Source organism: Brassica oleracea, chromosome C3 (assembly GCF_000695525.1).
Source record: "Brassica oleracea var. oleracea cultivar TO1000 chromosome C3, BOL, whole genome shotgun sequence".
Lineage (NCBI taxonomy): Eukaryota > Viridiplantae > Streptophyta > Magnoliopsida > Brassicales > Brassicaceae > Brassica > Brassica oleracea.
In genome coordinates this window covers 50361290-50374853 of record NC_027750.1, presented here as the reverse complement: position 1 = coordinate 50374853, position 13564 = coordinate 50361290, and the positions used below count along the sequence as shown (strand labels likewise).

Sequence of the window (13564 nt, the reverse complement as noted above, 5' to 3'; positions counted from 1 at the left end):
AAAAAAACAATACTAACACATGTCACAATCTTAATTATATAACTGCCATGTGTCGCGATCGTGTTAATTAGCAACTTTGAAAAACCAAGATTTATATAATAAGATTGGGAGCTTGTCCCCATGTAGTGACCTATTAAATCTCCCAAAATTGGCATGCCTCTGTTCTAGTGTTCTGTTCCTTGTCTTTCTAGTCTCCACCCTTTCTTAAAAATAAGTACTTTCAAAATGTTATACTAAGTTAACAACTTTGTGAAACTCTGTTGCTTGGTTATTTTAGCTTTATGTAAGTTATGTCTTATGACCGTTGACTATTGTGTATATTCAGAAAGTACTGTATTATGTTGTGTATAATTTTTTTTTTTGGGTCTAAAAGTTCAGATGTTGTGTATAAATTATTTGTTTCTTTGTATAGATAAAGAACTTAGACAACCAATTTTCTCTTAATAGCTGAGCAAAACTGTAAAGCAAGAATAAAGATTTTATTTCTGTAATCGATAAATTAATAGATTGTGTATATCATATAGTTGAGAGTATGATAGACATTATGAATAACTCCCAAAAGTGATTAATTTGTTTTCTTTTTGAATATGGTGAAGTAAAGATATGAGGATAAATAATCACCCTTTGTCAAAGAAAAATGATGATACTAAAATATAAAAAACATGACGCATGCAAATGCAATCTTATATATTAAAATAAAAGTCATGACTTCTTTCATGTGTATTTTTTTTAATTTGGACAATCACTTACAAATCTTATTAAATATATTTTATTAAGACTAACAATAAATAGAATCTTTAAAATACTTTAATCATAATATCTTTTGATATCTTTTTATTTTAAATATAAATATATTTATTTTAAAATTCTAACAAATCTGTTTTAAAAGATTTTTACAAGATTTTCAGTTTCGAAATTATATTTAAATATTTTCACTAATTTCGAAATTAGTGTGAAAATTATTATACATTAATATATTCAGTAATCTTTTATAAAATGAAAAATAAAAAATTCTATAATATTTTATCTATTATATAATCATAATATATTGAGCTAAATATAATAAAATTGTATTAAATTTATATATTTTATATATTTTATTTTCGTAGGTATAAAATATTTATGTTCAAAAATAAAATCTAATACGTTGGTAAGATTGGTTAACATTAGCAAACTATATAATACATGTATAAAAATTAACATGTATTTCTTTAAATCTAATAATATAAAATCTTTGTAACTACTTTAATCATAATATATATTTATATATTATATTTTAAAATTTCTAATAAATCTGTGTACAAATATTTTAACAATAACTTAATTTATTTTAAGTTATCGTTTATAAATGAAAAATAAATAAATTATATCCTAAAATAAAATTATTGTATTAAAATAAATATGATAAAAGTATATTCAGTTGATAAGTTTATAAATTTTATTTTCATAAATATAAACTATTTATTTTAAAAATATAATATGATGATAGAATGGCTTAAAATTAGCAAACTATATAATACATGCCTAAAAATTAACATATCTTAGACTTTTGTATATACAATAATGTATTATATAAAATGAATAAGCATAAAAATATTGGTAAAAAAATCTAGCTTTGAAATACGGGTCAGAATTTAGCATAAATTAAATACAAAATAATTTTCAAATACTTTCTCGTGAATATATTAATTTGCTTAATAACTAAATGCAAATACAATAAGATAAATATATAATAAGAAGTGACAAATACATACGGTTTTAAACAATTGATTAATATAACATGTAAATTATAAAATTATTGTATTTTAAATAGTTATATAAACATTTAATTATATGATTAACGTTAAAAATATATAATATTTATGTTCTAAAACAATAATTTATGTATAGAAAAGTGAAAATAAACATCCGCGCGGATCACTAGAAGTACAGATGCATGTAATTATTTATATTTTTATATTGTGAAATGAGAAAATATATAGTATATATATTTTTTTAAACAAGACTTCGCATCACAGGAGCCATAGCAACACCAGTCAAATAAAATATTCTATATCAGATCGGAATCAACGTGAACGATCAATCATTCGGGTATGTGTGTTTGCTTATATACAAGAAGAACTCAAATCGTTTAATAATTCTTTTTATGAGGACAGTAATAATCACTCTGCATCTTTGTGATCTGCGAAGAAGAAGAAGAGAGATCAATCAATCAAAATGACAAGCAAAGCGGAGCTGTTCGGAGACCAAACCAGAGAACCCTTTCTCCCTCGTAAACCCTGCTCAGATTTCGGCAGCGGCTTCAACGACTCCAGCCTCTTCCTCGATGATCGCCGATCAAAGTTTCGCTGTTTCCGCTTCTTCTCCGACGGGATCATCGCCTCGTGGATGGCTGTACACGACGTCGCGGCTAAATTGTACGAGATGGGTCGTTCCGATCGCCGGAAAGTTTACTTCGCCGTCAAGATGGGGATGGCTCTTGCGCTATGTTCCTTCGTTATTTACCTCAAAGAGCCGCTCGCTGACGCTAGCAAGTACGCTGTTTGGGCTATTCTTACCGTCGTCGTCGTCTTCGAGTATAGCATAGGTACTGATTGATTGGATTTGATGTTCGATTGAATCTTCGTAAAGTTTGGATTTTTATTATGCTTTGAGCATTAAAAATCTCATTTTGGTCTGTTCTGGTTAATGGGTTTTGGGGTGATTTAGAGTTCTACTCACATAAAGTCTGCTGCTTTGCTTGATCTTTCTCTCTCAGAGATCTCTGGTCTTGTCTTCTGTCTTATACTCTGTTTTGAATTTTTATTCTGTTTAGAGCATTAAAAATCTCATTTTGATCTGTTCTGGTTAATGGGTTTTGGATGATTAGAGTTCTATTCGCATCAAGTCTGCTGCTTTGCTTGACCTCTGATCTGATCTTGTCTTGTGGCTTATACTCTGTTTTTTTGAAGGAGCAACGTTGGTGAAAGGGTTCAATAGAGCTGTAGGTACAATCTCTGCTGGAGGACTAGCTCTTGGGATAGCTAGACTCTCTGTCTTAGCCGGAGACTTCGAGGAAGAAGTCATTATCATCAGTATCTTCCTTGCAGGTTTGTACCGTTTCTCTCAATCCATGTTATAGTTTGACTTATTTTTTTTTTATGTATTAGTAACGCTTTTCTGTCAGGTTTCTGTGCGAGTTATCTGAAACTCTACCCGGCCGTGAAGTCGTACGAGTATGCATTCAGAGTGTTTCTGTTGACGTTCTGCATCGTTCTTGTGTCTGGAAACAACACCAGAGAGTTTTTCAGCACTGCTTATTACAGGTTTTTGCTGATCCTTGTTGGTGCAAGTATCTGTTTGGGTGTGAACATATTCATACTCCCGATCTGGGCTGGAGAAGACCTCCATAAACTAGTGGTTAAGAATTTCAAGAGTGTGGCCAATTCTCTCGAAGGTAGGTAGTTACATTTAATGGCTGTGTCTCTTGTTTTTTGGCTGATTTTGTTTGTAACTTTCAGGATGTGTTAATGGGTACTTGCAATGTGTTGAATACGAGAGGATTCCCTCGAAGATTCTCACGTACCAAGCTTCGGATGACCCTTTATACAGTGGATACAGGTCCGTAGTCCAATCTACCAGCCAAGAAGATTCTCTGGTATGTGTTTTCCGTAGAGTTACTTTGTTAGATAACTTTTAAAAGAACGTAGATTATTAAAAAGGTACTTTTTATTTTATGTTTTGCAGCTTGATTTTGCAGTATGGGAGCCTCCACATGGACCTTACAGGACTTTCCATCATCCGTGGGCAAACTATGTCAAACTTAGTGGTGCCGTAAGGCATTGCGCCTTCATGGTCATGGCTATGCATGGCTGCATTCTTTCAGAAATTCAGGTAACTTTTTGAAAGACATGACTATGCTCAAGACCCACTTTTCTATTTTGATATTAATGGGTGTGTGGTTTTGCAGGCAGCACCAGAGAAAAGACAAGCTTTTCGTCAGGAGCTTCAAAGAGTTGGAAACGAAGGAGCCAAAGTCTTGAGGCTGTTTGGAGAAAAAGTGGAGAAGATGGAGAAGCTAAGCGCAGGAAACATTCTGAAAGAAGTTCAACGAGCAGCAGAGGAACTGCAGATGAAGATAGACAGCAACTCCTTCCTTCTTGTCAACTCGGAAAGCTGGGCTGCTATGAAAGAGAAAGCTGATGCTGAACAAGCGCAGCAAAACTATCACGAAGCCAAAGACGACGAGACCAAAGTGATCCAATCTCTCAGCCAGATTTGGGACACTAACCACAACCATCATCACCATCAGAGTCCACATCCTGGTAATGATTCTCAGCTTTGGATGTCAACGGAGAGTATGATGTTTAGGAACCGAGAACACTGGCCCAGCGTCTCATTCATAGGCGGGTCTATGATCAATGAGATAGAATCCAAAGTGTATGAGAGCGCGAGTTCCTTGTCGCTAGCCACATTTGCGTCTCTTCTTATCGAGTTTGTTGCAAGGCTACAAAATGTGGTTAACGCATTTGAGGAGCTTAGCACTAAAGCCGATTTCAAAGAGCCAGTTATTGAGACAGAGAAGAACAACATAGTTAAAGCTGGATATTGGACAAGAATAAGGAGCTGCTTCAGCTCCAGCGATTAGCTGAAGCACTTTGTAGTTTAACGGTGAGGTGCATAGTTTTGATTTGTATTTATTTTGTTGTTGTCTTGAAATAAGTTGCTAATTCCATTTTTGGAAAGTTATAAAAGTCAACTTGAAATCTTGTTGTCCATGCTTGTTTGGTGAAATACAAATTTCATTTTCAGTTGTATTATTTAGTGTATGTTCAATCATAGTTTGGATTTTCGTTTTTCTTTTTGCTTTTTGTCTCAAAAGAATTGATTAAAAAAGCTATTGAAATTCCTCATAAACAATGCGCTAAGGATCATCAACTACACTTCCAACATGATCCAAAGTTTTTTTCCCAACCACCATCCATTGGATGACTTAAAACAATTTTGATGCCAATTTTTTGAGTTTTGGTGGGAGCTTCTGGTGGACTAACAATTCAATACTTTTATTGTCTATGCAGCAATACAGTATCTTTTTCTCTTGGATTATTGAACTATTTTTAAACGATTTAAGCTTCAATTATACATTGTTTATGAGGTGTTAATGATAGCAAAGAAACAAAGTTGAAATTAGAGAAAATGGAAATGCAAAGATTTCTGAATTTTTCTCATGATTTTGATGTTATATTTCTAGTTATTTTTCTAAAACTAGTAGAACAAAATAAAATATGGTTATACTATATATAAAAAAAAGAAATTAAACCAAAACTTACCGAGAAGAAAACGCTTAACGGTAGAAGGAAATGCTCCTCCGTGACGTTATTTTACTTGTAAACTACCTTCGAATTGTGTCCCCGATCTGCGATATCTATCATAACGTCAAAGTAGACATCTGCGTAGTTTGATTTGTATAGACAATCAATATACTTGTTTTGTTTTCTTCTTGAAATAATTTCCTAATTCTTTTTTTTTAAGTTATACTATTCAGTTTGAAGTTTTGTTGTCTAATATTTGTTTGTTGAAATCTAACTTTCACTCAATTGGATCATTTAGGTTAGCGATATTAAACTATAGGTTAAATGTTATTTTTTGTCTAAAAAAATTGATTAAACACTCTTAGAATCACTCAAAAAGGATGTGAAGACAATCTTTCAGGATGTGAAGGCAATCAAAGATGCTTTGGAATGGAGAGATGTGAGAGTCATGGACGATGTATACAAGGAATATAGTCAACTACACTTCCAACATGATCCAAAGTTCTTTAGCTACCAACATCCATTGAATGGCTTAAATGCAGTTCTAATGCTGGTTTCCAAGATTCAAAATGCTCATACGGGTTCAAAATGTGTTGTATTTAATACAAAAGAAAGACTTTGTTTCGTAAGGTTCTTCTTATCTTTATCATATCAAAGAAGACTTCAGCATATTTCATGATTTACAAACATTGTGGACTCGATGTTTCTAATTAGACTATAATAAAAAGAGATCCTCAACAATTTGTAGATCTAATAAACAGACGACATGACACTAGACCAGTTGGCATATCAATAGATGAATCGATGTACATCTTTAGTTCAGATGATATACATAGGAAGATAACACAAACGAAGTTGTGGCCAAGGCTAGCGCGCATAAGAAAATCTCATTTCTATCAATTCTCCTTTGTGTAGTCAGTCATCATTTACTCTTAACAATCTCTACATCTTTGGATTCGATATAAAAAGGATCAAAGGCCTGAGAATGGAAAGACACATATCATAAACTTTTTTGAGAAAAGTACTAACCGCGGTACAATGCTTTGAAACGGCCACGCATAAAAGTATTTGAAAATCTATTTGAGTGTTTGACCGCCTATGGAGAGTTGTTTTAACTCCAAGAATGCTTCTTGGTTTATGAGTCTCCTACTCAGTTTTTTTATCTATAAAGAGAGCCAGTGTGATCCGATCCTCGGAATCAAATTTAGGCAGTTCAACACTAGATGACACCTACTTTCAATTGGACACTGAGGGACATGTGAAGAAGTTAATTGGGTTCTTGGGATCATCTAGTGTCTGTATCAACTCGTTAGGAGCTCATTTCTGGATACAAGCTCCCACCTTCGAGACAAATCCACACTTAGAGATCGTGTCTCCCGGTGGTGTTAACGGACAAGGCTTCTCCTTCGACGATGGAATCTTCGATGGTGTGAGCAAGCTGACAGCGAGGATTTTCGCAAATTGTATTTCATTTCTGAGGATAAACTATGTGCAATGAAATAGACTGGAAAGGAAATGATCCATTTCTCGGCAGATTGTGGATCTAATAAACAGACGACATGACACTAGACCATTTGACATATTATTAGATGAATCGATGTACATATTTAGTTCAGATGATATACATAGGAAGAGAACACAAACAAAATTGTGACCAATGCTAGCGCGCATAAGCAAATCTCATTACTATCAATGCTCTTACTTATAACTCCTTTGTGTAGTCAGTCATCATTTACTCTTTAACAATCTCTGCATCTTTGGATTCAATAAATCATATGTTAAAACATATGAAGCATTAAGAAAAGCCCAATAAACTACATACGGCCCAAGAAGACCTTTTCACTAACTTGTTTAACTAACAATTTTTCCTTTTCTGTCGTCCTTTTATCTAACCTTCCGTCTAAAATCAAACGCAATAATTATCCTCGCTAGCAATTCCTCTCGTCTCCTTGGGAATCTGAAAGCAGTTGTTCTCTCGTTACAGACACCTAGATCGGTAAGACTATATCCACATAAAAGATCTCATCTTTACAGCTCCATTTCCAATTCACATTCCCTTCCAACCTGAATCTGATGGTTAACCGTCTCGATTTGTATTGCATCTAGATTTAAAGTCTCTCTCTTTCCGTTCGATATGGCTTAATCTCTTATAACCCATTAGCTCTAACCTGTCAAATTTACATTAGTGTCGATAAATGAGCTTACTTTACCATTTTCAAGAAATGATTTTTAATATCGCCATTTCATCGCAGTGAGATTAGGATGGCCATGGTGGATGAACCCTTGTATCCCATCGCTTTGCTCATTGACGAGCTTAAGAACGATGATATCCAGCTTCGTTTGAACTCTATCAGTCGGTTATCTACGATTGGTCGTGCTCTGGGAGAGGAGCGCACAAGGAAAGAGCTGATCCCCTTTTTGAGTGAGAACAGTGATGATGACGATGAGGTGCTCCTCGCCATGGCTGAGGAGTTGGGATTTTTTATTCCGTTCGTTGGTGGGATTGAGCATGCTCATGTGATTATCCCTCCTCTTGAATCTCTCTGCACCGTTGAGGAGACATCTGTGAGAGAGAAAGTTGTGGACTCGCTTTGTAAGATTTGTTCTCAGATGAAGGAGAGTGACCATGTCGACTCATTTGTCCCTCTTGTCAAGGTACTGCATTTATACTTCTCAAGTTTTTTTGAGTCAAGGGTTAATTGTATTGTTTTGTTATGTTGTTTAATCTATGTAGAGGCTTGCGGCTGGGGAATGGTTTGCAGCGAGAGTTTCCGCATGTGGTTTATTTCATTTTGCGTACCAAGGTTGTACTGATGTGCTGAAGACTGAGTTGCGGTCTAGTTATAGCCAGCTATGCCAAGAAGATATGCCTATGGTGCGAAGAGCTGCTGCATCTAACCTTGGGAAATTTGCTACTACTCTGGAGTCTGCCTTTTTGAATGTTGAGATCATGACTATGTTCAATGGTCTTACTAAAGATGGTACTTACACACGCTTGAATTAGATATACTTCTTAGTTACAATGCTCATCACTTAATGTGGTAAATAGATAACATTTGAAACTAATAAGTTGTAGTTGATAAAAAAAGCTTTTATTATGGATATGTACCTCTTTAGAAATGATTTTTTTTTCTTATCATGTGCTAATATTGTTTAAAAATTAACCTTCAATTAAGATCAAGATTTTGTTAGACTGCTGGCTGCGGAAGGCTGTGCAGCTCTTGGAAAGTTGTTGGAGCCTCAGGATTGTGTTGCACGCATTTTGCATGTTACTGTTAACTTCGCTCAGGTGAATTGAGCTTTGGTTTTGCATTTGTGGCGTTTTCTGTTGATACCATATTTTTAAATCTCTGCTATAACGTTCTTATATTTCATGGGTGAAAGTTTGCAGTCTTGATTGTTTTTGATGCTATATGGTTTGTTTTCTGAGTGCAGGATAAGTCTTGGAAGGTGCGCTACATGGTTGCTAATCAGCTATACGAACTTTCTGAGGTAGTGGGTCCTGATTGCACGAAGTATGTGCCTTGCTACACTGCTCCGATAGCTTTATGTTTGTACACGTGTCCTTATTATTTTTGACACGAGGTTTATGCTGCTATATCTGTAGGACGGATTTGGTTCCTGCGTATGTGAGAATGCTACGGGACAATGAGGCTGAAGTGCGAATAGCAGCGGCGGAGAAAGTTACCAAATTCTGCCAGCTTTTGAATCCAGAGCTTGCCATTCAGCACATCCTTCCTTGTGTAAAGGTACATTCTCTATGCTGATGAATTTCATACAAGCGGGTTGTTTGATGCCTCATGTCTCGTAATATTCTGATCTGAACTCATGCCTGCAGGAATTATCAACTGATTCTTCTCAACATGTCCGCTCTGCTCTAGCTTCAGTAATAATGGGGATGGCTCCTATCCTTGGGAAGGTATATGACTAATGATAGCCAACATTTTTCCCATTTTGTGACTTCTTTCTGTGGTTTAATCTGCTCTTATGGTTTTCATCAACTAAACCATGTGTTATCACCCGGTTAGACCTTATCAATAGTTATTAACATACTAAAATCTTCAATACAAGACTCAACCATTGAGCATCTGCTACCAATTTTTCTTTCCCTTTTGAAAGATGAATTTCCTGATGTACGCCTCAACATCATAAGCAAACTAGACCAAGTCAACCAGGTTTGCTGCATATCCCTCTTCTATACTTATATTGCTTCTTTGTGTTCAACTGGTAATTGAATATCTTTTACGTCAGTTTATTGGAATTGATCTGCTATCACAATCCTTGTTACCGGCGATCGTAGAGCTTGCTGAGGATCGGCATTGGAGAGTCATGCTTGCTGTAATTGAATATGTTCCTATGTTGGCTAGCCAGTTAGGTATAGGATTTTTCGATGACAAGCTCGTAGCCCTTTGCATGCAGTGGATGCAAGACAAGGTTTATCTTGAATACTCTATTTTGGGATCCTTGATTATAGCATAAATTCTCATCCATTTGTGTACTCTGGGTATTGACGTTGTTCTTCTCTACTTCTTCAGGTCTACTCTATCCGTAAAGCTGCAACAAACAACCTTAAGCGCCTTGCAGAGGAGTTTGGTTCTGAATGGGCAATGCAACACATAGTTCCCCATGTTGTATTCTTTCTCTATGACTCTGATAATCGCTAAGTCTGCCCTCCGTACTGACTTGTTTCATGTTAACAGGTGTTGGACATGGTCAACAATCCGCACTACCTACACAGGATGATAGCTCTACGTGCAAATGTGCAATATCTCGCATGGCTCCTGTGATGGGATCAGAAATCACTTGCTCTAAGTTTCTTCCTGTGGTGGTTGAGGCAGCCAAAGACAGGTAAGAGCGATAGAGATAGATTTTTAGGCAAACTCCTTGAAGAACACATCATAGTGTACTAACATGCTGTTGCAACATATCTAATCTGTGTAGAGTTCCAAACATCAAGTTCAATGTTGCTAAACTTCTGCAAACCCTCCACCCCATAGTCGACCAATCCGTAAGATGAGAGACTAAACATAACTCAATTATATCCTAAACATTATGGAGATTGTTGAACTTGAATATGTTATTTTTGCTGTGTTGGAAATATTTTGCAGGTGGTGGACAAAATAATCCGTCAGTGTTTGGTTGACCTGAGCGAGGACCCTGATGTTGACGTTCGCTACTTTGCAAACCAAGCGCTTCGTTCCATTGATTCTGCCGCAGTAGCGCAATCCTGAATCTTTCAAATGTTTTTACCGATATATAATCTTCAATCCTGAATATTTCTTCGTCAAGTTTCTCATTATACGTGTTCTCTTCTTTGATTGTTTGTCTGAAACGCCATTCTGGTTGATGCTTATGAACTGCATTTGTTATATTTTAGTAAATTTTTATTTCATTTGTTACATCATATTGTGTTCAAAGCGGTGTTTACAATATTTCCATCTTCACCATTGCCAAAAGACATTGAAACTAAAATTACAAGTTAAAGTCCTCAACTTAAAATACCAGTCTGTTGTATTTAGATGATTACTACACTTAGTTCATCTTGCATCTAAATATTTCCACCACTTTTGATGTCTACTTGATATTGTTGGAGTGCAGAGGGCTGAAGAACACACACTATACTACTTTCCGCGTTTGATCTGTATAAGAGCAATCCCTGAATCACAATCTGTTGAAAATATTGTGGTGGTTACGTTATTTTTTTCTCCACTTACATGACACTCCAAACTTTCTACTATTCCACTAATTTGTTTTTTACTAAAAGGCAAAATCAATAGATTAGATTTGATACAGTTGGATCAAACGACTTGTCCACAACTTCTGTTCATGATTTGGCAAAAGGAAGCGTGAATCATTGGATAAAATAGATTTACCAAGATGGGTTATTCTGCTTTTAACAACCCTAGTTGCATGATATATCCATATCCTAAGGTAATAGATCATTTCGAAAGACTGAGATTTGATGGTGCTGATGGAAGATGATGATGTGTGATGATAGAGAGAAGAAAACTTGAGGAAGAAGATAATATTGTGTTTTTGATTGATACATTCCCAAATAGCTAAAAGCCTTACAGATAGTCTACGATAAAGATAACTAAACCAGAAATAAATTTAAACTGATTGAATAGTTGATTAAACCATATTGATATCATGAATTCATGCCACAAAACATTTGGGCTCTATAATTGCTTGAATCTATATTTATTTTTCTGGCACAATTCTTCAATTCGTTTCAGATCCTTACAATAGTTGTCATGCGCCAAAAGAAAAAAAAAATGTTAAATAATGAAATTATCAAATACAACTCACTACCACTGTTGATGTTACAACATGCAAGGCATATCTGATTTCCACATACACAAAATATATGCACTAGCATTTCACACCAATTTCCCCATTCGCTAATGAATTCATAATCTTCCTTGTTGCTACATGAAACAATACTTACTAGATTACCAAATCTTAGTATGATTATCTGATTGAAAAAATTTAACATTTTTATATTAGTAGCATTACATAACTATATCAACAAGGATTTAGATTTTGTATATAATAAGATATTTTTAAATTTAAAACTATCCTTTACCAAATCTTTTTATGAGAAATAAATGCTAATCCACAATTTTATTGATTTTATGAAGAATTGGCATTTCATCAATGATGCATTTCATCAATGATAAAAATTTCGGTATTGTTAACACAATATATGACACAATTTTGTATATAAGATCATGTGTATGAAGTTTTTCTTCTAAATTTGGATATGCAAGCTCATAATCTTATTGTCTATGCATCTGTTATGTCTATAGCTGCATCTTTTATCTATAATCATATGTTTTCTAAATCCCAGAGAACAATGTTTTCTAAATCTCAGAGAACAATGTTTTCATACGTTGATTTTAACTGGTTTCAGTTTCTTTTTTACCGGAATCTGCGACATTTTTAGAAAGATGAGTTTGTGTTTTACGTTTAATTATTTATTTATTGGCTTTAAAGGCTTTATTTTTTAATTATTTTTCTGCATCGTGAAGGTTGAAAATAAAAATAAAAAATAAACTGTTATAAATCAATTGATGGATGTCCATAACCGGCCCGGTCCATAACCGGCCCAATATCTAGAGAGAGATTCGGCCAACCCTAGAGATAGAGAGAGGTGGCCGCGTGAAGAGAAGAGAAGAGAGAGAGACAGTTTAGGAGAAAATGAACTATATTTCATTTTTCTTGTATGACTAGGATTTCTTTTTTCATTTTATGTTTATGATTTGTAATCTTTTCTTTTTACTATCTTGTAATCCCCTATATAAAGGGAACACTTTATGATTAATAAAATAAAGAACTTACAGATTCCAACTCTAAGTTTTACAACACGTTATCAGCACGAAACTATTAAACACCCTGAGCCAAAACCAAAACCCTAAAATCCTAACCTTAAGCCGGCGGCGATCCTAACCCGACGTACCCTAACCCGAGGCGTTCCCTGTTCCGTCTCAGCTCATCACTCTGACGATCTCAGCCAGCTCGCGTTCCCGAAGGACCAGCTCGCATCCGACGATCTCCGCTCCAGCTCGTAGACGCGCGTTCCCGATAGAAGCCGGCGAACGTCCCCGGTAGCAGTTGGCGCGCGTTCTCAGCATCAGTCCAGCTCGTGTTCGTTCCTGTCCAGCTCGAGGTTCATTCCCTTGGTGGTCCGGTTTCAACAATCAACTAAACTAAAGGTAATCCGAATTCTAAGAACATGAATCAAATTTGGATTGATTGTAAAGAAAGAAACCCTAAAACCTAATCTCTAAGATAAAGCCATAGGATAATAGATCAAACCCTAGATGAGTAAATCGAAGCTCTAAAAAGTTCGATCCCCAAACCCTAAAATCGAGATTGATCTATTGATCAATTAAAATCGAAACCCTTGAAGGTTTTGAATCTCAAATCAAATTCCTATTGATCTAAGATCAATTTTTCGAAAATCCTAAAACCCTAATTCGAAAACTAAATTGATTAATCAAACTAATTGAAGGGTTATTGAGATTGAATTTAATCATCCTGAAATTATAATTGCTTGTTAATCAAATCGAAATCCTAAAACCCTAATTCTGAAAATCGATTTTGATTGTTTGAAATTGAATATTGATTGATTGATTTGATCACCTAGAACTATTGTTAAGATTGTTTAAACTTGAATCTGAAACTGCATACTAGGATAATCGTTCTAGATCATACCTCGTGGCCGTGTGGCCTTGTTGCATTCATACCCTAATCTGATCACAATTGATTGA

General features: G+C 35.0%; 1 protein-coding gene and 1 pseudogene across 2 annotated transcripts; both read left to right on the top strand.

The window, feature by feature from the left end:
• The first annotated feature begins 2029 nt into the window (after positions 1-2029).
• On the top strand, positions 2030-4799 carry LOC106327925 (aluminum-activated malate transporter 4). Of its 2 annotated transcripts, XM_013766245.1 has the most exons (7): positions 2030-2091; positions 2191-2587; positions 2952-3089; positions 3167-3436; positions 3501-3637; positions 3727-3873; positions 3950-4799. In XM_013766245.1, the coding sequence occupies exons 2-7, from the start codon at positions 2218-2220 to the stop codon at positions 4625-4627; spliced, it is 1740 nt and encodes a 579-aa protein (XP_013621699.1). In that variant the 5' UTR covers positions 2030-2091; positions 2191-2217; the 3' UTR covers positions 4628-4799. The 2 variants fall into 2 exon arrangements, with proteins under 2 accessions (XP_013621699.1, XP_013621698.1); XM_013766244.1 differs by having other exon boundaries at positions 2031-2587.
• A 2754-nt stretch (positions 4800-7553) lies between these two features.
• LOC106333890 lies at positions 7554-10522 on the top strand (annotated as a pseudogene).
• The last annotated feature ends 3042 nt before the right edge of the window (positions 10523-13564 follow it).